General features: G+C 36.1%; 3 protein-coding genes across 6 annotated transcripts; 2 read left to right on the forward strand and 1 right to left on the reverse strand.

The window, feature by feature from the left end:
* The first annotated feature begins 3,941 nt into the window (after positions 1-3,941).
* LOC113779724 (E3 ubiquitin-protein ligase At1g63170) lies at positions 3,942-10,006 on the forward strand. Of its 3 annotated transcripts, none has more exons than XM_027325422.1 (5): positions 3,942-4,109; positions 4,856-5,823; positions 7,836-7,961; positions 8,052-8,343; positions 9,394-10,006. In XM_027325422.1, the coding sequence occupies exons 2-5, from the start codon at positions 5,153-5,155 to the stop codon at positions 9,577-9,579; spliced, it is 1,275 nt and encodes a 424-aa protein (XP_027181223.1). In that variant the 5' UTR covers positions 3,942-4,109; positions 4,856-5,152; the 3' UTR covers positions 9,580-10,006. The 3 variants fall into 3 exon arrangements, with proteins under 3 accessions (XP_027181223.1, XP_027181224.1, XP_027181225.1); XM_027325423.1 differs by having other exon boundaries at positions 5,006-5,823; XM_027325424.1 differs by having other exon boundaries at positions 5,084-5,823.
* A 1,955-nt stretch (positions 10,007-11,961) lies between these two features.
* LOC113779814 lies at positions 11,962-18,796 on the forward strand. The gene is made up of 5 exons (XM_027325544.1): positions 11,962-12,112; positions 13,526-15,716; positions 16,462-16,582; positions 17,402-17,461; positions 17,544-18,796. The coding sequence occupies exons 2-5, from the start codon at positions 13,663-13,665 to the stop codon at positions 18,561-18,563; spliced, it is 3,255 nt and encodes a 1,084-aa protein (XP_027181345.1). The 5' UTR covers positions 11,962-12,112; positions 13,526-13,662; the 3' UTR covers positions 18,564-18,796.
* Positions 18,797-19,804: 1,008 nt separating this feature from the next.
* LOC113781657 (dnaJ homolog subfamily B member 1) lies at positions 19,805-22,215 on the reverse strand. Of its 2 annotated transcripts, XM_027327621.1 has the most exons (4): positions 22,051-22,215; positions 21,556-21,730; positions 21,336-21,519; positions 19,805-20,243 (listed from the first exon to the last, which is right to left on the reverse strand). In XM_027327621.1, exons 1-4 carry the CDS (start codon positions 22,213-22,215, stop codon positions 19,805-19,807), a joined length of 963 nt encoding a protein of 320 aa, XP_027183422.1. The 2 variants fall into 2 exon arrangements, with proteins under 2 accessions (XP_027183422.1, XP_027183421.1); XM_027327620.1 differs by having other exon boundaries at positions 21,336-21,730.
* Between the last annotated feature and the right edge of the window lie 1,794 nt (positions 22,216-24,009).

Genomic DNA, 24,009 nt, shown 5'->3' on the forward strand with positions numbered 1-24,009 from the left:
TAGCATACGAGTAAAGTAGATTGTTGGCATTAAATTTAAAAAAAAAAAAAAAAGTTGGCTCCCTTGCCCCATAGTATAGGAACAGGGTAGATTGTTAACGTTAGATTAAAAGAAAAAAAATACTTTCCTTCAAAAGTCTTCTCATCTCAACAACTATAGATGAGCCTGTGTAAGGGACAAGTAAATATACAAATATGACCAAACCAAAGACGTGCTCTGACACCATTTTTTATTTTTCTTTTACAGGTGAAGTTCAAATCGCGATTTTTTGGCCCTCTCAAATAGTTGTCAGCTAAAGTTACTAATTTCATTCTAGAGATATTTTGTTATCACTTGCGTTGTGGAGTCGTGGAGTTTGAAATTAAATTGTAAAAACCTATGAAAATATAGTTTTGAGATTCTTTAGTTCGACCTGTAATTTAAAAACTATAGATGTTGCAGAAATTACTGATTCAAATTCAACTTAAGAAAATAACTAAAGTACCTTGTCTCCAAATGAAAATCAAGTAATTATTCATTCCAAAATTTGTTGTCTAAATTCATTTTCTTTATCCCGTGGTAGTCTCTAGTCAAATAGCTTTACCAATAAGTAATTACTCAGATATGATTGATGTAATTTCTGTTATTAGCGCAGATTTTATGAATTGAAGATATTTAAAAAAAGGATAAAGATAATAATTTAGCCTAATAAATAAATTTAAAGTTAGTTATCCATTGTAATTAAATGATAATGGATAAAATTATGAAACAGAGTGACGAATTAAATCACTAGAAGATTATTTTGTCTATTTATGAAACCAAGAAAGCTTTAAACAACAAAATGATGCTTTATGCAATAAAACTTAATTATGAAGAAGGGTTTTAAATTGCACTGGACACACCATCAACCGACTTTTGCCCCTTTGCAAAAGTATAGCATTAAAAGAAAAAAAGTTACTACAGTACAATGGAGATTGCTTGACAAAATCAAGAAGGGATAATTTCAGAAACTCTCGAGGTTTTTCATTGACCTACCTTGAGGTCTGTAAAATTACACTAACCTCTCTTGAAATTAGGGTTTTGATAATAAAATCAGTCCAAATAAAAAAAGTACCATTAAAAAATTACTATGAAAAGAGAGATAAAACTTTTATTCTACAAATGCCCTTTATGCTTGTGTACACATTGTATTGTAAAGGAATGAAAAACATTAATAAAAGTGATGGAAGGTAAGTGCAAATAGCAAAGAAAAAATAAGTAGCAAGCGACTTTCTCTACAAAGCTGAACCAACGGCTAGTGCAATAGATTATAATGACTATTTTTTAGGTCTTTACCATTTTGCATATAAAGCAACAAGAAGCTTTAACATGGATCCCACTTTCACTTGAAGCAGCAAAATTTGAGGTAGGAAAATAGTGATTTTGTGTGGATTTCATGAGTCGAAAGTGAAATATAAGTGCAGAAAAAACTATGGCCTTATCAGTCTATAGGAGGAAATCATAAAATTAATCCATCTTTTAGCATGAAGAATAAACATTGCAAGTGTAATTGCAAGGCAACTGTGAAGATATTTGAGAGTACAAAAAATCCAAACAAATTACATTTTAGTGTATCAATTTGTGAAAGTAAACAAATATTTGGTACATCAATTGGCACCATTTTGTAATTGTAGGATACTGTTCATTATTAAGAAAATTTCCAACAGCTAGTTTCATTAATTAGTTACTAACAGTTAATTAATACCCTAATTACTTAATTGCCAAATGTTAATTTCCAATAAAACATATATCTTAGGGCATATGAATAATTTTTCCCCAACAAGACACTATAGGGGAGGTTAGTGTTATTTTGCAAACCTTAGGGGAGGTGAGTGAAATTGTTAGAAACGTTAGGGGAGGTTTATGAAATTACCCCAATCAAGAAAGCATAACTTTTGCTTGACCTTAACGTCACATGTCTTGTTTGGTTTTGGTCAGTTGCAATAAAGTATAAATTAATTAATCTCACCATCTCGTTAATGAAGTCCAAAAATTAGAGGTTTTTGGCGATTTTTTAAATTTTATGTTAGTATTATATGTGAGTTTTTTTAATTATATATTAGTATTCGTCCAATCATTTGCTATCATTTGGAATTTAATTTATAAATATTATTCCATTGCACTTTATTGTGTTATATTCACTATTATGATTTCTTGTAATTTTATCCATAAAAATTATTCTCGCTGTCTCCATTTACATATCGTAGTTTGCTGTGGCCAAAAATTTTAAAAAGAGCTAAAAATTTTATATTCGTTCAAGATATATCTAGGAGATATTAATAATAGTGCCACTAGGCTGGTTAATTACCTTAACTTTAAAAAAAAAGAAAATTTGATAATCCAAGGAGGGTACGGAGTTTAAATTATACAAATCCATCCATTTGAATTTAGAATTCAAATGAATAAAATGTTTAGGAGAACTTGATTTAGCAAATAATTAAGTTAAACTTAAACAACATTTAATCATAATTTTCATGTTTTTATTCAAACCTATGTAGGACCCACAAGTCAATATAACTTTTATTCAAATTTGACTTGAAACAGTCTCCTTGTGGTCATCAAGCAAAGTCCAAACCTAATTGTCAAATTTGTTAACAATTCAAACCAAAATTGAGCACAACAAAATGTTGGACTCCACAAAGAGGGATTAACAGAAATAGGAAAGGCAAGTTGGAGAAAATATAGAATAAAGAGATGCAGATAATCAACAACTTCTTATCATTCTTTTCTAAAAAAATCAAAAAATATGTTTCTGTTTATAGGAAAATTAACACATATAGAAAAATATGTTCCTCTAAATATTCTCATATAACCCGGCTAAGCAACGTGAACACATATAGGTCCTGTTTGATAATTAAATTCAGCACTTAAATTTAATGTGTTCAGATGTTAATATATCCAAATGTGTTTGACAACAAAAAAATAAAATATCTTAATTAATTAAGATTAAGTGACTATGAATTACCTCAACAAAATTTACTCCAAAAATTATGTGACTTGTTGTTCACTGTATTAAATAACTTAATGGATTTAAATTTTAGATTTTGCATTTTCATGTTCAGTTTGTTACGCACCCGCAATATACACTATGGAATAATTATCCCAATACCCTAAATTGTCACATAAGTTTATCCATTTATACAGTACACGTTCATACTTATTATTCCGTTATACACTCGTTTACAATTTACTCAAACTTTCCCAATTTACTTATTTTATCTTAAAAATCTAACTAATGAAATCCCTTGAAGTAGTTCCCAGACAAACAAACCCATATATCATTAGAAAGAAAAAAAATTTCTTCTATCATACAACTCGAAGAAAAGGTCAGATCGATGCTATTTTATACTATCAAAACATTTAAACTTTATAAGTTAAAATATACGGAAAAGTGGTTGATAATATCTCTTTTTTAAGTGTGCTTATATCACTAAAAAAGATTCTATCCTGCAACTCGAAGATACATGATAAAAAGCGAGACGCGTGCGACTTCATATTATCGAAAAGTTTAAACATACAACTTGAAAAAAAGGTGTGATCGACGGTATTTTATACTATCAAAACATTTAAACTTTATAAGTTAAAATATATAGAAAAGTCATTAATAATATCTATTGTTTCCGTGCGCTTATATCACTAAAAAAGATTTTGAAGACACATGATAAAAGGTGAGACGCATGCGATTTCATATTACTAAAAAATTTAAATAATTTAAGCTAAAATATACGCAAAAGTGAACAATAATAATAATTTCATATCTTTTATGTTTCATTTTGTTTTTATTCGAATATTGAGCCAGTAAGATTCTAATAGCCCATCCGTGACCACTGGCCCGTTCCACTGTTTCCTTGTAAAAAATAAGAAAACTGAGCTATAAGATATTAATGGTACTGATATTCTTCATCGCAGAAAAGAAGAAAAAAAGGAAAAGAAAGCGCGTGAATAAAAAAAGTGGTAAAAAGTGAGCCGAGTCCCCCGAGTGACGGATTGAGTCGCTCATCAAACCGAATCCATCGATCCCTTGTCTGAATAATTTTGTCTCATCCCGTCCTCCATCATCATCATCATCAACTCTTAGGCCATGCCCACTGGTCAGTATGCTCTTTCTCTCTCCATCTTTACATTTTTTCCACATAATTGTGTATGTAACTTAAATGTCAAACCCGGTTGTAATTATTGTCCTGATAACATCAGACATTGAGATGATTTTCTGTTTGCTTCAAGTTTTTCTCTGGCAATTTTTCTTTAATGGGTTATTGTCTTTTTCTTTTTCTTGTGTTTTCTGGATTCTGGGTTCATTAGATATGTCAATCAACCTTGTGATTAACTCTGTCTAGTGTTTTGGGTGGATGAACTTTCCCTTTTTTCTTTAATGTATTTATGTACGTATATCTTCTGATTTTCTTGAATTTTGCAGTGAATATAATTTAATGGAACTGGTATTAATGATACTAAATGTAAATTCAATTTTTTCTGGTGAAATTGAGAATGGGTTCTATGATTGATGATGATGATTATTTTTTTGACTTTGTCTGTAGCCATGAATTTAGGGAAATTATAATTGTTTTGCAGAAGATTTCTTCTCATCTTGATTTTTAGTTATTATAGTACAATGGGATTGATTTTGGTTTAGATGATTATGATTTCGACTCGTTGAGGGACTAAGTTTTGAGTATGTTGATTGGTGCTTTTTTCGTTCCAACTAGCTTTTGCGGGGATTTGGAGAATTGGGTAAAAATCATTTTGTTAGTACGAAACAACGGAGTGTTATAATTGTTTTTGCTGATTAAGTGAACAGTAATATGAAGAGTGATTTTGCTTGTTATGGTTTTTCCAGTATATGAAAGCCCTGATTGAGCAGCGGCGATCTTAATTTTGGTTTTGAGGGTGTCAAGTGATTTCAAATGAGATTCTGGTGATACTACTTCAATTTGCTTGCTCGAGCAGAAGGAACTTGTTAATTGATTGATATTTTCTGAATTTGAAGCTTTCGAAGTTCCTTTAGGGCAAATCAGGAGAAGGTGAAATACGGGGTTTTACTGTTACTCACATTTTAGGGATTCAGGTTTGAAAGTGATTTTGCTATTCTAGCTTCCCATGATTTCTGCACCTCTGAGTGAGCGGGTGGACTTAAATGGCTGTTCCCTTGCTGGGACTACATCGTAAAAGTCAAACCAGCAAGTTTTCTTTCCTAATGGAGCCAGGAGACAATGTTATCCATAATGCTAATGATCACGTTATTGACATACCAAGCAGCAGTGAAGCATCCTTCACTAGCCCACCACATGATCGTATAGCGGGTGGCATACAGCAGCAGCAGCAGACTGATAATCAGCCGTCTACCAGTGAAAGGCTTGCTGCATATCAAGCTGCACTTTCTTCTTCCAGAGGAGCATCAAACGCACGGAGCTCATCATTTGGTCGTAGGTCAAATGGACGTGGACGCAATAGGAGTCCATTAAATTCTGGGAAGTGGATAGCTACCGAATTAGTATTAACGATGAGCCAAATAATTGCAGCTATTGTTGTAATGACTTTATCGAGGCAAGAGCATCCACATGCACCATTGCGTGTTTGGGTTGTTGGTTATGCATCTGGCTGTGTAGCCATCCTCCCTCTTCTTTATTGGCGCTATAGTCATCGAAATCAAGGTTCTGAAAGGGAGTCTTCTCAGTCCAATCAAGGCATGACTCAGAATGACCTTTCTGTAGGATCTTCTGTGACTGGGACTTCAGATACTGATGGTCGTCAGAGAAATGGTTCGGACTCTCAAGTTGCCCATAATTTTGGTATATTAAATCCAAGGTACCAAAGATCTCACTTCTCCCACCGTTTTTGTTATATTTTCAGTTCTTTTGTCACATCATTCTTCAGATTGTAATGCTATTACATGCTGGATTCAGAGATTGTATCAGCTATCGTATGTGAGGTCTGAATGTTAATCATGTTTGACTGTCTATTTAAAGTTGCATGTATTGTTTCTTTATCCTGGACTGGAAAGTTACACAGCAGTTTTTCACTGGAATCTGTATATATTTGAGCTTCATTAGTTTCATGCTGTTCATAATTACCTTGGCAGTTGTTCAATGATGCTAAATTTTGAATTTGGCTATTAACAAATCAGGAGATCATGGTTTTCATTTTTAATCTTTATTTGCTTTATTACCTTTCTTCATATGGACCTGGTGACTCTTGTGAAAGGATAAAACGCTCAGGTCTGATAAATGTTTTCTTAATTTGGTTTGTCCTTAATTTTTTTCTTGGAAGCAGTTTGTCGTTGGTCCTTATACCAACATATGACACAGACATAAACCTGTGTGCTTAGGCTGAGAAAATAACTCTCGATAATTCCATGAATGTGCAAGCATTACCTGATTGAAGACATGGCATCCCGTCTACATTGATGCTTTTATGACTTGTAGGAGAGTCATTAGGAACATATTTGAGGCATAAACAACTTAACGAGTACCAAAAAAAAAAGCAATTTTTAGGCTAATGAGCAGATTGTAGTATCTGCAGATCTTTGTGGCAATAAACTTGATGTAAGATGAAAAACACATGTAAGCTACAATTGTACAATGACTTGAAGACCAGGAGAGATTGAGGACTTTCCTATATGTTGACCTTCCTGGGTGAAACTAGAGGAGTGAACTTCCCAATCTTTGCTAGGTTAAATGTCCAGACAGAGGAGTGATCAGGACCCGAGAAACTTCAAAAAATTTTTTAATTATAGGTAGGGTTGCCATGCTGACATTCTAATTGTAGTGAAGGAAATACAAATGCATCGGTTTTGGTGGTAATCAGCTTTTGAACATTCTTGAAGATAATCAGCTTTCCAAAAAAGGAAATCTATGACCTTTTTGGACTGCACCTCTGCTTTTGAAATTTATTTGGACCACTTGTAACTTATAGAAAGTTCAAAACCTTATTTGAAAAAATTCGTGACACAATTGAACTCAAAAACAAAGGAGATGAAATGGTCAGGTTCACAAAGCATAAACCCTTATTCTTGTTTGTTAGGTGGATCAATTGAATGTGATCTAAAGTACAAACTGTATTTCCAGAAATTCCTGACCAAATTAAATTCATAAAACAGAGGATTTTAAAGTTTAGGTTCATGAAAAGTTCCCTTAATTTGGAACATAGTGGCTGTGTTATGACCGTGCTTATGTAGTGTATCTTGTTTTTATGTGCTTTTTGTGGTATTTCCTAATTGATTATAATTGCTATGACAAACATTTAGAAACCTAGTTTATGTTCCTTGTTCCTTCTACTATCATTACCTAATGGAGCTATCTAAGTGTTGTTCTTTTATGCATTTGATTTGAACGCGATGCATCTCTTCAACTATAAGTGATCTTTGAGATGCTTTTTTCCATAAAATGGATTAGAACTTGTAGTGGGATTTTCCCTTTCTGTTTGACTTTAAAGCACCATCACTTGTCTCTGTGTTTCATAATTTGCGGAATTGTCTATCTTGTAGTGTTTATTTGCCACATATAGTTTTACACATTTTTGTGGTCTGGGTGTTGTTGAAACTTGTTTACAGGGAGAATAGTTGATATAGTGGAAATCTTTAATTCTGAGAACATGCTTGAAGAATTAGATACATGATACATTTCTTTGTTTGCCATTTTCTTTACATCTTATAGTTGGTCCCTATGTATCACAGGAAAAGGAAACACTGTCTATTTGATATTTCTCAATTTTCTTTCCTTTCTTTCAATTTTTCTCATGTCATGACCCATTTTCCTTAAACCTTTTAGCATTTCAAACCAAGTAGAGTAGATACTAATGAATTGGATTCTGCCTTACAGGCTTAAGGCCCTTGTAGAATATTTCAAGATGGCTTTGGATTGCTTCTTTGCAGTTTGGTTTGTGGTTGGCAATGTGTGGGTTTTTGGAGGTCACTCATCCTCCTCTGAGGCTCCCAATTTGTATAGGTATTTTGTGATTGGCATATAATTTCAGTTGATAAAGGCAATTAAGTTTTGTCTTTATAGTTAAGAAATTTTACTTTTCCATGTCTTCAGGTTGTGCATAGTTTTTCTTACATTCAGTTGTATCGGCTATGCTATGCCATTTATTCTCTGTGCGACAATCTGCTGCTGCCTCCCCTGCATTATACACGTCATGGGCTTTAGAGAAGATGCCACTCAAAGCAGAGGAGCCACATCAGAATCGATTAATTCTCTGCCAACGTACAAATTTAAGGCAAAGAAGAAGAAAAGTGGCAATGACAAAGAGAATAGCTCAGGAGGGGTTGAAGGTGGAATTGTGGCTGCAGGAACGGAGAAGGAGCGTGTGATATCTGGAGAAGATGCTGTACGTTCCATTATTTTCTTTGCAATTCTGTCCCCTTTAACTTTTGGAGTATTCTGTTGGTGCTAAATCTTTATGTCTTTGTGTGTGATGCCAAAAATATTCCTTTTCCACTTAAATATTCTCCTACCCACTTCCCCTTCTATGTTATAATAAGTTTCTTCAAACTTCAACTTATAGATAAATACATTTTTAAGATATGCACACAGAGCGTGCCAAAATCCTATAATGACAAGACCTTCCAAAGTTGTTCCTTTTCTTGCAAGTTCTGGACATATAAGCCAAAAAGGAACTTGGGGGATTGGCACCGAACCCCCCTTTCCTGGCAAGGTAATTAAGTCCTTGTCTCTGGATGTGCACGCAGACATCTATATAAAACTGCACTATTTGGTGAAAGTATTCTATATTGTTCCAATTATGTGCAGAAAACAATATTGATTATTTTTTTAATTTGTCAGTGCTCTGCTGAGACCTGACCTCTAGCATCTGAACAATTGGTAGAGTGAAGTATTGTTACTACTGAGTTGATATCCTGGGGCTCTAGTAATTTATTTAGAAAAAAAAATATTATGGGGCTATGTGTGGCTTCTGGGAGTGGTAGGCATTCTTACTAGTTGGTTCAGCTCAGAAATGAAGCCTAATCCTTTGTCATTCGCTATCGGAGATGATCCTGTATATCCTATAATATGTGTTAGATAAATTTTGTCATTAGAACCTTGGGCAATTTTCATCAGTTTAAGAATGATTTCAGATCATCAATTTAAACTCATATTGATTTCAAATGTTTGGCTTGAAACACATGGAGCTCATGGTTATTTGGTAACAAAATTAGTTCTAACCTATGAACCCTTTATCCATCTAAGCATGTGTGGGTCATCTCTGCTTCCTTATCTTCTTCTTTGCTAAATTTGCTTGTCATGGCTGGTTAATTAGCTGAAAATATAAACCGCTGATTATGGGCATATGATGATTATTCCACTTTTGATTGGCTTCACTTTTAGAAGATAAATTATCTTTGCAGATTCCAAATGATTCTATTTTGTGTTTCTACAGGTTTGTTGTATTTGTTTGGCTAAGTATGCGAATAATGATGAGCTCAGGGAATTGCCATGTAATCATTTCTTTCACAAAGACTGCGTGGATAAATGGCTTAAAATGAATGCCACATGTCCACTGTGCAAAGCTGAGGTTGGTGAGACCATTTTACAATCTCTTACTGATGCGGTGGCCGCGCGGTGACAGGGTACCAATTAGGCTGCCAATTTTCGGAATCTGCATATGCCATATGCAATCCATGTCGATAAGTTTGAGATCTTGCATTTCCAGATGCTTGGATTAGCTGCCTAAAAGGCTATCCCTCTGTGTTCCTTTTGACTGTTCTTTTGGGCTGCAAGATTTGTACCTTGACAAAGGCATAGAATTGTATTCCACTAGCTGCGAACTATAAGTTTGTTCCCCAGCACAAATCTGGTATGCTGCTGCTTAAGTAGGTTGGATAGTGAAAGCGAAAATTACTGCGTACTATCACCTTGCTGTCTGTTGATGTTGCTTACATGAACAAAGAGGAGAATGATTCTTTTATCTGCAATGCTATAAGGGGTGGTAACATTAGCTGAGGTGAATTTGCCAGTGATGAATGGATGAACTTTTATCTTTGGGCTCTTTACTTGATACTTTACCCCTTCTTTTGATCACCGAAAGCCTTCATTAAAGATCGAAAATCAGTTTTTTGAACCATTGGATGCAGGTTCCATATTCAGGAACACGGTAGAAGTTTCCTTTTTGACACAAAGAAACCAGCATTTGTTGGATATTTACATATTGATACTTGGATTGCCCGCTAACATACATTTAGGCTAGTTGGATTAAGCACTGCTTGGGTAACTTCCCAGCGTGTCTATTTGTGGGGAGGCTAAGGCACAGAAACCTGCACACATAAATAAAATGCCTGCATAGGACGGGAATTCATCTTAAACAACAGCAGCAGTAGAAACATGACCAAATGAAATTTTTTCAATCCAGCTAATTGATTTCCCTGTCAGATGAAATCGTGGTTCTGTTTACAGTTTTTGGCCTAAGGAGTGTGCGCCCTCTCCTCATCAGAAACTAATATGTTTAGAGCATATCGACTAATCTTATGACTTAGGCCACTGGCCATTTGGTCCAGTGGTCATCACCTTAATGGTGATGCTGGAGGTCAGGGGTTCAACCCCCGCCTCCCAAAAAAATTTGCCACAATATGTGGCTGGTCTTAGTTGACCATTCCCCTTACCCCTTCCCTTAGATTAGGTTAGAATAGGTTATAGGACATCTATCGTTGCGAAAAAAAAAAAAAAAGACTAATCTTATGACTTAGATCCATATTGTTGGTATTATCAATACAAAAGGAGCACATTGGTAGTGAGACTTTAGAAAGGAAAATTTAGTATTTTTGGAATCTCTCAGTAAGTGCAAATCACGTAATGCATTTTCTTATTTCTTCAAGCATTTACTTCTTGAAACTTATTTAGTAAGTGCATCAATCAAATCATCCACTATGTTAGAACTCTTTTCAAAAACTATCACATTTTTAGAATTACCACATGAGTATACATTTTCAAAGTTAGAGATTAGTGTTGGACATCAAAGGTTGAGATTCGAAAGGGGCAACACTAATAATAACGTGTAATCGAGGGCGCGTTGTTAGAACACTTTTTATAAAAGGCTTGAGAGGGTAAAGTTCAAGTTTTATGAGGATATAATTGAAAACTTTTAATATTTTAAGAGAGTGCGTAAAGAATTTTCCAAAATCCCACCTCTCTTGATTGGTTCTCGCCCCTTATATCCATTTTGGTTTTACCATAAACCTAACTATAACCATAAGCTAGTTGGTTGCAAACTCACAATGAAAATTATATATACATTCTTGATTTAAAATTAATTTTATTGTATGCAAATTGTATTTGAGTTAATGTTCAAGAACATTGGAATAAACAAAATATGATATAGTTGAGGTTTTTGTTACATCGTTTAGCATTTTGAAGAGAATAAAGAAGAAAAATAAAGTGGAGAATTAGGGACAAAAAAAATAAAAAGAAAAACTGACACTCAGTCTGGATGTAAAGATGACTCTTCTTTTTACATGGGGTTTTTTAAGTGGAAAAAAAGAATTTTTTCCCTTCAAAAGTGCAAAGTAACAAAAATGCAATTAACAAGTTATAAAAATGTGCAAATTAATGAGTAGCCTAAGAAAATAATAAATAATACTTAAATGCAAAATCAACTTTTTTTTATTGAAATTTTGAAGGAAAAAAATGCAAAAATTTATTTTCTTGTTTATATTTCTCCAAAATTCACAAACTATGTTGAAAAATGAGAATGAAAATCTTTTTACAAGAATAAATCTGGAAAATCAAGTCTTGAACTACCCAATATTCACAAGGATTAAGTTTTAAATTTCAATAAACCAAAAAAAAAGAGAAAAAAGAAAAACTATACATGTGGACACCTAACTTAACCCAGTCCCGAACCACTCGTCAAAAAAGCGGTTTACCCGCTGACCCAATAACCCACTTTGACTCGGATCCTACTATAAAACAAATCGGATCTTCTGCAATCCTCACTTTCTAGGGCTTTCTTTTTCCCTGGCGTTCTGCAAAGCTGGATAAAACTCTCGCCACTCTCAACTCCAACCACCGCCAATCGCTCTCCTCCGCCTCCCGCGGCCGCCGCCACCGCCCTTTCCCACCTTGACTCTAAGCGCTTGTCACTTCAGGCATTCTCTCTATTTTTGGTGCGGTGAATAAATCTCGCGCTCGTTATATAAATCATATAAATCAATCTCTTCTTTATTTTATTTTAATTTATTTTTCCATCAAATTGTATATGTAAATTGCAATTTTAGGGTTTTATTTTGGTTCATGGGTCCTGTGATTTATCCAGGAATCTCGTTGCATGTAAGCTAGGATTTTTAATTTTTATTAGTTTTTGTCTATGCATGACAAACACGAAGTCTTGTTGAGGAATTGAGATTTGGTATCTTTCTGTTGATTTTTTTATTGTGGAAGTGTGGTTTTTTCGGCCTGGTTTAAATTTTCCGTAAACCATCAGTTAGATTTTTTATTGCTGAAGCTTCAACTGCTTCTCTATGTAATTTTCTTGGATAATGAGTATCTTTTTTTTTTTTTGGGTCAAAGAGTATCTTTTTTTTATTTAGTTTTGCCTTATTGGCCCCCCCGGTGTGCATGGGCGGAGTAAACAATAGTGTGAGGATAGAAAGTTTTAGGTTTCTAAACAATGTTACTGCAGGTTTTTCCTGTTAAGAATGGCTAGAGTACGTTATTTATTTCCTAACAAAACCAAAGTGAAGGTTTTAAGTTGCTGATAGGTTTTATTATTTCTTTTGCTATATTGGGAATATTTATATAGTGTTTCGTGTATGTAATTTCATTGAATGCTTCTTGTACTTTTAAGTGTGTTAATGTTGTTAATTGATTCTTTTTTCTTTTTTTTTTTGGGTGGGGGGGGGGGGTTTGGGGTGTTGTGGAATGGGGGATTCTTGGTTTTCCTGCCAGCGATGTCTACTATTTTGTATTCTCTATTCTGATTTGGCATTTGATAGTCTGCTCCATTTGGGGAATAAAGGAAAAAGAAGCTTCCTTTAAAAAAAACCATAATTATGTTATTAAGATGGAGATTTAGCGAAAAGCATGGGGCTGGTGTTTCCTTGGTTATTTCTATGTTCTTCCTTTTGTTCAATAGGAAGTAAAGATAAATTACAAAATTTTTGTTGCTGGTCATGGTATGCTTCTGCCTCAAAGCATGGTCATGCAGAACTCTGTTGGTGACTAGGGACTTTCTTAGTACTGGGCTTTTGCCATAAACTGCATAAGAAGAGTCAGAGGGGTTTGGTAATGTGGCTGTTTTAAGACAACAGCTAGCTAGGAAATGTTTTAGGGAGGTGTTCTTTTGGATTTTAGATTATTTTTTGAAGGCATTCATTTTGAAGTTGTTCAAATGCCTTTTGCTTGTTTGGGAACAGATGTGATCATGAAGTTAATTTGGGGAGTATGTTCCCCGAGTATATGGAATTCAGCAATAATAGCTAGACGTATGTGTTACTTGTTTCATCTGTTTTTTAAGAAGATTGATGCTGCATGGATACAGTTTTTATAGAATGCTCAGCTGTTTGTTGTTCTGGCTGCAGGATCTATTCTCATTTTTGGTTTTGAAGATGGCCTAGGCTTGGAGGGTCACTTTCTTGTACTGTAATCATTATTGCAGTGTATAACCAACTGCAGTTGTATCTGCATATTTTTGCAGTACTGAATTCATTGATTTGTCATGTCCAACCAACTTGTTTCCCAGCAGTTCCAATTTCCAGATGGGCAGATGGTACACATGGATCATTTACCTGAGAAAGCAGATTCATTGACAGGAGACATGCAAAAGAATTTTGTGGGGCATGTGTCCAGCAGTCCTATGCCGCTTCATTTTACGGTAACAAGCGAGCAAATGGGAACAGCTGAACTAATGCCCAAAAGTTCTGCATTCCAAAATGTAATGGTATCTACCAACCAAATTGGACAAATTGAACCAAAAGGACGGATTCTAGGGTTTGGAGCTAGTGAAGGCATGCTGAATAATCTAGGTTCCCAAACGGCTTTTCTGCCAAGCAAAAGGAAGGCTGAGATGGAAGCCAAAACAAATGTTGGCCCTCAGAATGTGGGAATGCCAAATAAGCGTACCATGCAGATAGGAATTTCGCCCAATTCACCCCAGTTGTTGCAGCCGTTATCTCCTAATAAAAAATCCATGCAGATGCAGTCTAAAGTAGGCCCTTCTGTCAAGCAAACTCTGCCTGCATCAAACAAGAAAATGGTAAGAAATGATTCCACATCCAATAGAACAGCCTCGCACCGGGTGCAGACTCCAAAAAGTCGAACTGTGCAAAATGAGTCATCCTCCAAAGTGCAGACTGAATCATTTGGAGCAGTGAGGTCCAAAATGAGGGAACAATTAGCTGCTGCACTTTTTTTGGCATCTCAAAACCCAGAAAAAACTCCAAATACAGCAAATAATCATGCTGATGTGAGTGTTAATCACGAAACTGCAACTGATTCTCAGTCTAATGGATCTGAATTGGTTGCTTCTGGTGCACCTCAACAAAAACATGAAGGCTCCCATGAATCTTTTGCTTTGGGAGAGTCTGCTTTGCTTGGTAAATTTGATGATGCTCAAGGAATTCCTACTAAGCTTCCTACTAGTGAATCCACTGGACACCCTACTCTTTTGCCTGATGATGATGTTTCATTCGGTGACAATTTCTTTGTTAAAGATGAACTTTTGCAGGGTAATGGGCTTTCTTGGGCCTTAGATCTTGATATGCAAGTAATAGAAGAGAAAGAAAAGCCTTGCACCGATAAAACCAAGGATTTACATGCTGAAGGAGGTGCAACAGCAAGTGAGCAAGTCAAATCTCCAGAGAAGTTAGCTTCTGAAATTGAAGCTGAATTGTTTAAGTTGTTTGGTGGTGTAAACAAGAAGTACAAAGAAAAGGGAAGGTCTCTTCTTTTTAATTTGAAAGATCGTAATAATCCAGATCTCAGAGAAAGAGTCATGTCTGGCGAAATTACCCCTGACAGACTCTGTTCAATGACTGCTGAAGAACTTGCTTCAAAGGAGCTCTCAGAGTGGCGGATGGCAAAAGCAGAGGAGCTTGCTCAAATGGTAGTTTTGCCTGATACAGATCTTAGAAGACGATTGGTTAAGACTCATAAGGGTGAGCATCAAGTGGAAATGGAGGATGATGGTATTTCGGTAGATGTCTCTGGCGGATCTTCTTCACCTTCACAGGCTCCATCTAAAAGCACGGAAACTCGTTCTCCTGAATTAGATGATACGAATGACAAAGAAAAAACTGCAAGTCAGAAGAATGCTTCAGAAAACCAGGATCCCTCAAGTAGCTTTATTATTCCAAGTGACGGAAGTGATTTGATGCAAGGAATGATGGTGGATGAATTGAAAGATGTGGAATTTCTTCCCCCAATCATTTCTTTAGACGAATTCATGGAATCCCTTAATTCCGAGCCTCCATTTGAGAATCTACAAGTTGGTGCTGGGCGGTCAACACCTCGCTCAGACAAGGATCACACTGAAACTGATAATGAAGTTGGAGGTTCTGATTCAACATCCAAAGATCACGGGGATACCCCTGATAAGGCTGATGATGCTGTCAGGAAAGATGCTGCAGTTGAGTCGGAGAAACGTAAAGAAAGTCCTGTTGCACAGAATATTACCCATCCTGCTAGTAATGCATCAACAGTTGAACATACTTGGGAAGGTGCACTGCAGCTAAGTACATCATCAAGTGTCAAAACGTTTGGCGTTTTCGTAAGGTATGGTTTTTGGTCACCCTAATGAAATATATGGGCACCTTTACCGTTTTCTTTTTTCTTTTTCCTTTTCCTCTCTTTGTTTTTGAAAGAGCAATCCTGTGCTGTGTTTGTTGTACCAAAATTAATTGATTGTGTTTTTCTTTCTTTAGAATCTTTGGTCCAATATAAAGTAATAATTATAAGGTAATTAATTATGTGGTAGAAAATAGATAATGCTAATGTCAAATGTGGTGGATGTCCTGGTTATGAAGATCCTTTTGAGAAGATATTCTACAAAATGATTTTAGTGATTTTTTGAAGCTCCACATGGAGGATATTATAACACCTAATGATTAAAATGTAAGCAAGTTGGAGAAATTTCAAATTTCTTGATAATCTTAGCATTCTCCTCTATGATGTTTGAAGTCTGTTTAGGGAAAGAACCCGTGTTGTCTCTGACTTGATGATCGTACTTGCATCTTTTCTACAACCTCATGTAGGAAATATGGATCCTTGACACTAGTATTTAGATGCATGTGTATCCCGTTTTCCAATTGACAGATTTTGTTAAAGACCTTTAAACAGAAGTGACGTGTATTTTGTGTTCTTTGGTACAAGTACTCCCCCCCCCCTCCCTCCTTCTCTCTATCTCTTGTTCTTCTGTTTGGATGATACTCTTTATCTGATGTGACCATCCTATTGGGTAGGAGAATGGTAAGTGGATATGGATGCGTTACTTTATGCTGATGTGCTATTTGTCTTGCAGTGGTGAGAAAACATCAGTAACAGAGTGGCCAAGCTCCCTGGAGGTCAAGGGCAGAGTCAGACTTGATGCATTCGAGAAGTTCATTAAAGACCTTCCTAACTCACGATCACGTGCAGTCATGGTACCTCAAGGCCCCCTTCTTTTCATAGGCTTTAATATGCGTCTCTTGTTCTTTTACTCTTCAAGCTCCTGCTTATTGCAGCAGTGGAGCTTTCTAATACTTGGTTATTACAATAATTTTGGTTTGATAAGAATGTATAGCGACAGGGTAGAAACCACATCTATGGAAAAAGTAGGTATTTGGGCGAGAATGCTTGTTCTTTTGAAGTGCATTTTATCAACACGTTGCATATATATTCCAATCAAGGCTCAAAAGTAGTTTCTTGTTCGAATTTCAGAGACTAAGCCCTTTAAATGTCCATAAGCAGATGGGGCAACTAATATCCATACTATTGCGCTGACGAATTGATCTAAAAGCTGTTCTCTTACTGGAAAATTTTTGGAACGGGCAACGTCAAAAGCATTGTGGTTGATGGATGCCTCTTACTATACAATAATTCTGCGTTCTGACTAGAAGTCCCATGTAGAAACAGTGTATAATTTCAATTCTTGAGAGGCTGGATTCACCGATGACAGATGATATGGGACAAGAGATCATGTCTCTAAATGTCACTAGCGATTACATTTTACTTTAAGAAGTCACTGTATATTAAACTGTATCCCTGTTTAGCAGCCAATGGATGAACAGGGCGAGAATTTATAGTAGTAGTGGAAGACGATTTCAAACACAGTTAATATTAATAGGGAAATGCTGCTATAAACGGCAACACCCTGTACCACTAGTTTACTAAAAGCACCAGAAATACAACAGCGTAATATACACGTTGTTGATTTTTATTTTTCTCTTTAGGGGTCTGATATGGATCTGCTCGATGTGCAGGTTATGCATTTTGTACTGAAGGACAACTTGGCTGAAAGTGAGCGGGCCAACCTAAGTGAGGTTAGGACATTTTTCACCTTTTTCAGTTGCCTTTTAACTTTGCTTATTTGTGGCTTGCTTTTAACGTTGTGGAGTGGCACAGGCAATTGAATCATATGTCTCGGATGATAGGCTGGGTTTTGCAGAGCCAGCCAATGGTGCGGAACTCTATTTGTGCCCAACAAAAGGAAGAGTAGTTGATATGCTAAGCCACTACCTCTCAAAGGACCGCACTGACATCTTTAACTCTTCCGATAATGGTCTAATTGGAGTTATTGTATGGAGAAAAGTTCAATTAAGTTCGACATTATCACCTAATTCGTCATCACACCAGAAACATACTAGTTTGAAAAGACAACATTTTACATCTAGGCGACAGCAAGAAAAAGATTCTAATGTAAACGTGAATATGATGAACAAAGCAACACCGACTTCTTCCCATAATAGACCTCCTTCCCATGGTGTAATCCCACTACCTTCTGATGATGATGATAGTGATATACCACCTGGCTTTGGCCCGCCTGCTGGTGGCCGGGATGATGATGATTTGCCTGAGTTTAACTTCTCTGGAAACGTTAATCCCAGGCCTACTTCATCCCAGAACCTCCATCAGGGGGCAAGGATGGCTGCTCGGCCTGTGGACCAAATTAGGGAACTAATACACAAGTATGGACAAACTGAAGCAAGTGCTAGTGCTAGTGCTGGTGCCAGTAATAATAGGTGGTTAGGCAATAGAGTTTCGGATGTTGGTCTTGGAATTGAACCGTGGAATGATGATGATGATGATGATGATGATGATGATGATATGCCTGAATGGCGCCCACAAGCGCCCTATCAGCAACGTCAGCCCCGTCAACCTGGTCATGGCTTTCATCAGCCGCTGCAACCCACCTATGGTAGCCAAACTGGTCTGCCAACACCACATCTGCAGCAGCAGCAGCAGCAGCAGCTGAATCCAGCAATGGTGCCTTCTCAAGCCCCTGCTACTTGGCATCAGGGTGCCCACAGGTGGGTCGAGCCTCCTGTCAACCCCGGAAACGTGCCAGGTGGAGGCCAGTACTACAGGATGCCTGGGGTCCGATCTGGACAGCGACAAGATAGTACGAGAAGTAGGGGTTACTAGTTTCTTTTCCTCCTTTTTTTTCCCCCCTTTAAAATCAAAAGTTCCATACAATGTAAATTAAGTTGTAGGTTTTTTTTGGTCTTCCGTAGTTACTTTTGCCTTTTACTTTCTGGAAAACGACTAGGAGTAGTGCTTTTTCAGATGCTTGGATGTCTCTCCGCAGCGATGGTCGTCTGTATCTAGATCTTTTTTTGCACAACAAGGAAAGAGGATCAGTGAAGTTTAGTACCGTCGAAGTTGCTCTGCTTTTATGTTTTTTTTGTAATCTCTCGTATTCGTAGATGTTGCAAATTCATGTTGCTTCGGCAATTAACTGCAGGAAAAAGCTATAACAAATATGGCTAAAAACTCGAGATTATATGCTCACAGTTGCGTGGTCTTCGGCCCTTGGTTCTGATTCCTATGAACTCTTTAAGACTCGTACAATCATAATGACAGAACCTTTTACTTGGACCAGATTCTACACCTAACCAGATTCTTTTCTTGTTGCTATTTTACACCTCCATCAGATTCGCAATATAGGCAGGTTGATGATGTTCTCATTGTATACTCTCTCCCTAGTTCCTCCCAAGATCCATTTACATTCAGTAGGAGCCCTTTCAGAAAGGAAGTCACATCAGTCCTGAGTATTTATTATTATGGTGATTTTTCCTCACCAAATTGTTCTAACAATGTCCGTATAGAACTAGAAGTCAGATTCCTCCTGTGACCCCCATGTCTCTATCTCCCCATCCACTAGTAAATGAAGTCAAAAATTATCCAAGAAAACAAATTTCCTGAAGGCCAAAATCAAAATTTTCCTCTCTATTCTTAGCAAGATTCATGCCGTTTCAGTGTTATTAGTATTATTTTTGCAAAGTTCAGGGTTATACCCTTCTGGTTTATGGTGGAATCTGGAGAATATGAACAAACACTGCATTTTCCCTCTTTGTAAGCTGAATTATCATCCTTCCAGAAATTCAAAGTTCATGGTCCATTCTTTAGTTAATTTTTCGTACAGACAGTTGCTCTTTTTCAGCGTTCTTTCATCTCTCCCTGTTTGAATAGGCAAGTACCTTAACCCAATCAAAGAGAACTGATAGGAAAAGTATCTTCCATACTGCTAAATCTACACACTAATAACTACAATACTTAAATTCTATACATAATGGTTGCAGCTTGTTAGAAAGCTGTGATCTGATGGCAGCATAAATGCCAAAGCTGACAACACGATATCTATGGGCTACTAACATTAAACGATATTAACCTCCTAAAGCACGTTTGATAGCTGCTCTTTGCTCAGTTGTCATTTTTGTTGGAAACTTAACTTCAAAGTTGATCGTCAAATCACCTTTATTACGGGGCTCCTTCGCAATAGGCATTCCCTCTTTATCAACCACAAGTTCATAACCAGGACTGATAATGTCATTCACCGGGATTGACAATTCGCGTCCATCCAGCGTTGTGATGTTTACTGTTGTTCCTCCTAATGCTTCAGCTAGTGTCACCGTATATTTCATGATGAGATCGTTACCATCTCTCTTGTATACGTTATGAGGCTTCTCTTCAATCACAAATACAAGATCTGCAGGAAGCTGGTTGAACTGCTCATTCCCTTTATCAGGAAATGTTATCTTTGTTCCCCTCTTCCATCCGGGCTTTACTTCAATGGATAGAATCTCTGTCTCTGTTGACATCCTCCTAAAGGAATTTTAGTCACAAGGGTGGTCAGTGAAGATAATAAAACAATCTTAGATTACGTGATCATACATTCACTGTAATATTTCAAACATAGATGAAAAACTTATTCGCAACCAAACAACAAAAGATGATGCATTCTGTTTAAGAAATGCAGCTTAAATGTTACCAATTGAAAAGGAACGCATCTGATAACTAGATTGTAAATGGCTAAGAATCAGTTTCATTACTATGCAAGTGACAGAACGCAAGACAGGGATGTAGTTGTATTCTTAACAGAAACATGGCAGCCACACCATGGTTAGCAATATCGGCCGATTCTGAAACGTCTTGGCCGAGCCGTAACCGGAACGGAGGGACTGGTACGATACCGATTCCTGAATCGCAGATAATATCATATCTACGGCGACTCGTTCTGATTCGGCCGATATTGGCTGATTCGAATATGTGATACATGGTATCGGCCAAAATCTCCGAGTCAACTTGGATATTTTTATAGATTGTAACTTTTTTGGTATTTTTTAATTTTTACTAATTTTTTTAAAATTTTTGAAAATTTTTATGTGTTATAATGTGCGTATCATCCGATATTCAATCGATATACCACGACAGACGTGGAACAACCGCAATCACGACGCGACCATGACCCGTGATGGCGAACCTTGAGCCACAGTGTGTTGAGTTCATTGAAGTCAACTGGTAACACATGCCTTGCCTCCAGTTTCTTGAAACAACAGGAGCTACAATTTACGCAAGGGATGCATCAACCCTCTAGTTGGTAATACTAACAATAACTTCAATGAGTGCTAGCTAGTAACGTGAATTCCATCTTATTCTTTTCTTTTCCATTCCAGCAATAGCACTTTTCATTTAACTAACCGTGGTTGGGGGTAAAGTTTCCCAATTATTACTGCAATGTACTTGTTGATCATGAAGCTGTTCAGAAAAGCAAGCTCTAATTACAAGGTATGGTCGTCAACGCCAGAAAAGGAAATATAACATTTTGATGTTAGCTGGAAAGTTTCATGTGAAACCAAAATAATAGAGCACACTATATTGAAGTTTATGAGGAAAGAAGCGAAAGAATAGACTTACCCATTCACGTCAACCACTGTTCTAGATATCTTCATTTTCCTAGTTGATCCTGTATAGAGCTCCCCAAGGCTGCAATTTAATTTACTTTCTACTGGTGGTGGTTTCTTTGGCATGGAGGCACCAGTTCCATCACTGTAGGTTCGGAAAATGTTATCACCTCCACCAAATCCTCCGAATGGCCCTCCTCCATCAGATTGAAACCTCATGGACCTGCCAGGACCGGCTGATCCAAATCCAAAGGGACTGCTCCCAAAAAACTCCGCGAAGATATCTTCTGCATTTCTTGGATTGAACCCATTTTGGAATCCACCTCCTGAACCTTGTGGAGGCATGTCTTTCAAACCTTCTTCACCATATTGATCATAGGTTTGTCTCTTCTGTGGATCGCTCAAGACCTGAGTAAGGAATGAAAACCATCATTTATGCTGATTGGCCTCAATTATCTATGCAACTTATAAAGTATTATAGGCCCATAAAATTTTGCCATTTTGTATCCAAATCTTTGGCTATTTTTGCAACAACCAAACATTTGACTCTATCAAGTATCAGCTTTGTCATCACCAATCAAAAGGAGCAAGCAGAAAACTCAGTTTACAATAAATCCTCTAACATAGGAAGTCAGAATCACAACGTACGGATGACAAATGAAAGTGACAACAATTCTAAAGAATTTAAAGAAAAAAAGCGAAAAGGAATATGGTGTAAGCTGGTTTACTTCATAAGCCTCGGAGATTTGCTTGAACTTGGCCTCAGCTTCCTTCTTGTTGGTGGGGTTTTTGTCTGGATGCCATTTCATTGCCAATCTTCTATATGCTTTTTTCACATCATCCTCTGTTGCATTTCTCCCCACCTTCAATATGTTGTAATAATCCACCCCCATGATATATATATATATTCACAGTCAATGTATGTATCTATACTCAATTATCTCTCTTTTTTTCATCAGATCAAAAAGAGAATGCTCTGTTTCTTTTAAGAATTAAGACCACCCCATCTTTTAGCACAAAGCATGCATCAACTTTGGCTAATTTTCATGGCATTTCTCCTCTGTTTGCAGGAACTTCTCGAAAATGTATGAACTCAAGAAAAACTCAGTCATGAATAAGATCTGAACTCTGAAGAGGCAAAATTCTGAAGCCCCAAGATTATTATTTCCTCTTTTGTTTAATCATTAGAAAGAGTAAAATGAAACACTTTTGTTTGTTAGTTGATATTATTTACGTGAAGAGTAGCGTATTTTGCGGTTGGCTCAGACTTCTTGTCTTTGGATATCAACTATAATAACGGAAACTCGTACATGAACACCTGTATTTGTACTTTCCTCCTCTCAGTTGTACCTTTTTCTATATTTTATCTTATAATTGGGGTTTTCTTTTTTTTTTTTTTTATAAAAAAATATCATTTTATTCAATAAATCTACACTAATGGTAAAAATATATAAATCAAACATGGCACAGATACATACAGATCTGAAATTAATGGATAAAATAAATTTGAAAAATTAATACAAATAAGGATAAGTTCCAACATATTAATCACATTCCAACAATTAAATCTCGAGAATCACAGACACAGTTTAAATATAATTATTACTCTGTGCCGCCCGCAATATTGAAAATTCACATGAGTGCCTATATTATAAGCGGGGAAATGACCTGAAATTTTAGAATTAAGGATAGAAAAATACCATTAGGTTGGGAGATTAATTAGATAATTTAATTTTGAAAGTTGAAATACAAATAACGATTAAAAGATGCTTATAACTCTCAAACTTGCAATTATGCTAATTTCCTGGCTGTTTTTGAGGTAACATGATTTAGTCGTAAGATTCTGTGATATAGGGCTCTCATTGATAGTTTAACTGAGATTAATTAAATGATGGATTTGTTCTTGTACAATTAATATTTTATGGCTCCATCTATCAAAGCGGTAGAAATACATGTTTTCCAACTAATTTGCGTATTTTTCTTCAAGTATTATTCATATATACACATACATACATACATACATACACACATACATGAAATATAGAATCCGTAACTCTGTAATTTGAATTATAGATGCTAAGTCATGCCACTAGATTTCTATTTAACAATTTTCAGTCCAAATGAAGAAAAATTAACGTGTTAGAATTTTTTGAGTTAACTAGAGAAAGAAAAAGAAAAGAAGTTTTAGTGTTGAGTACTGGAACGTTAGTCCTTAGTTAATGTTCATGTGATAGTTTTCATGTTCATTAAGACTATTTAACTAGACGTTAACGTCAACAATCTACTCTATATCTATGTTATGAGGCAAGGGGAGGATTAGGAGTGAACCTATAGACTTGACGAGTATACTATTGAATCCTTTAAATTTCTTAACAAAAGGAAGCATAAGACGACTCTAAGAGACTCTTCTTCGCCATTCGACCAAAGCCAAAGCTCAATAGTCATTTACAAAAGGATAATTGTAGTCTGGATTATCCACCATGAAACCTTCATGTGTTTCAAATTTTGCATTGACTCATTAACATCCTTTTGTTACATGTTTCCATAGCAGGAAATTAGATTGCTTTTTCTACTTGAAATACTTTGTGTATAAACTACAAAAAGAGAAATATCAACATAAAAAGTTGGCCCAAATCAGACAAGTTAGACGTAATCCAACTTATATCACACAAAATTTTTCGTTATCT

Source organism: Coffea eugenioides, chromosome 8 (genome assembly GCF_003713205.1).
Source record: "Coffea eugenioides isolate CCC68of chromosome 8, Ceug_1.0, whole genome shotgun sequence".
Lineage (NCBI taxonomy): Eukaryota > Viridiplantae > Streptophyta > Magnoliopsida > Gentianales > Rubiaceae > Coffea > Coffea eugenioides.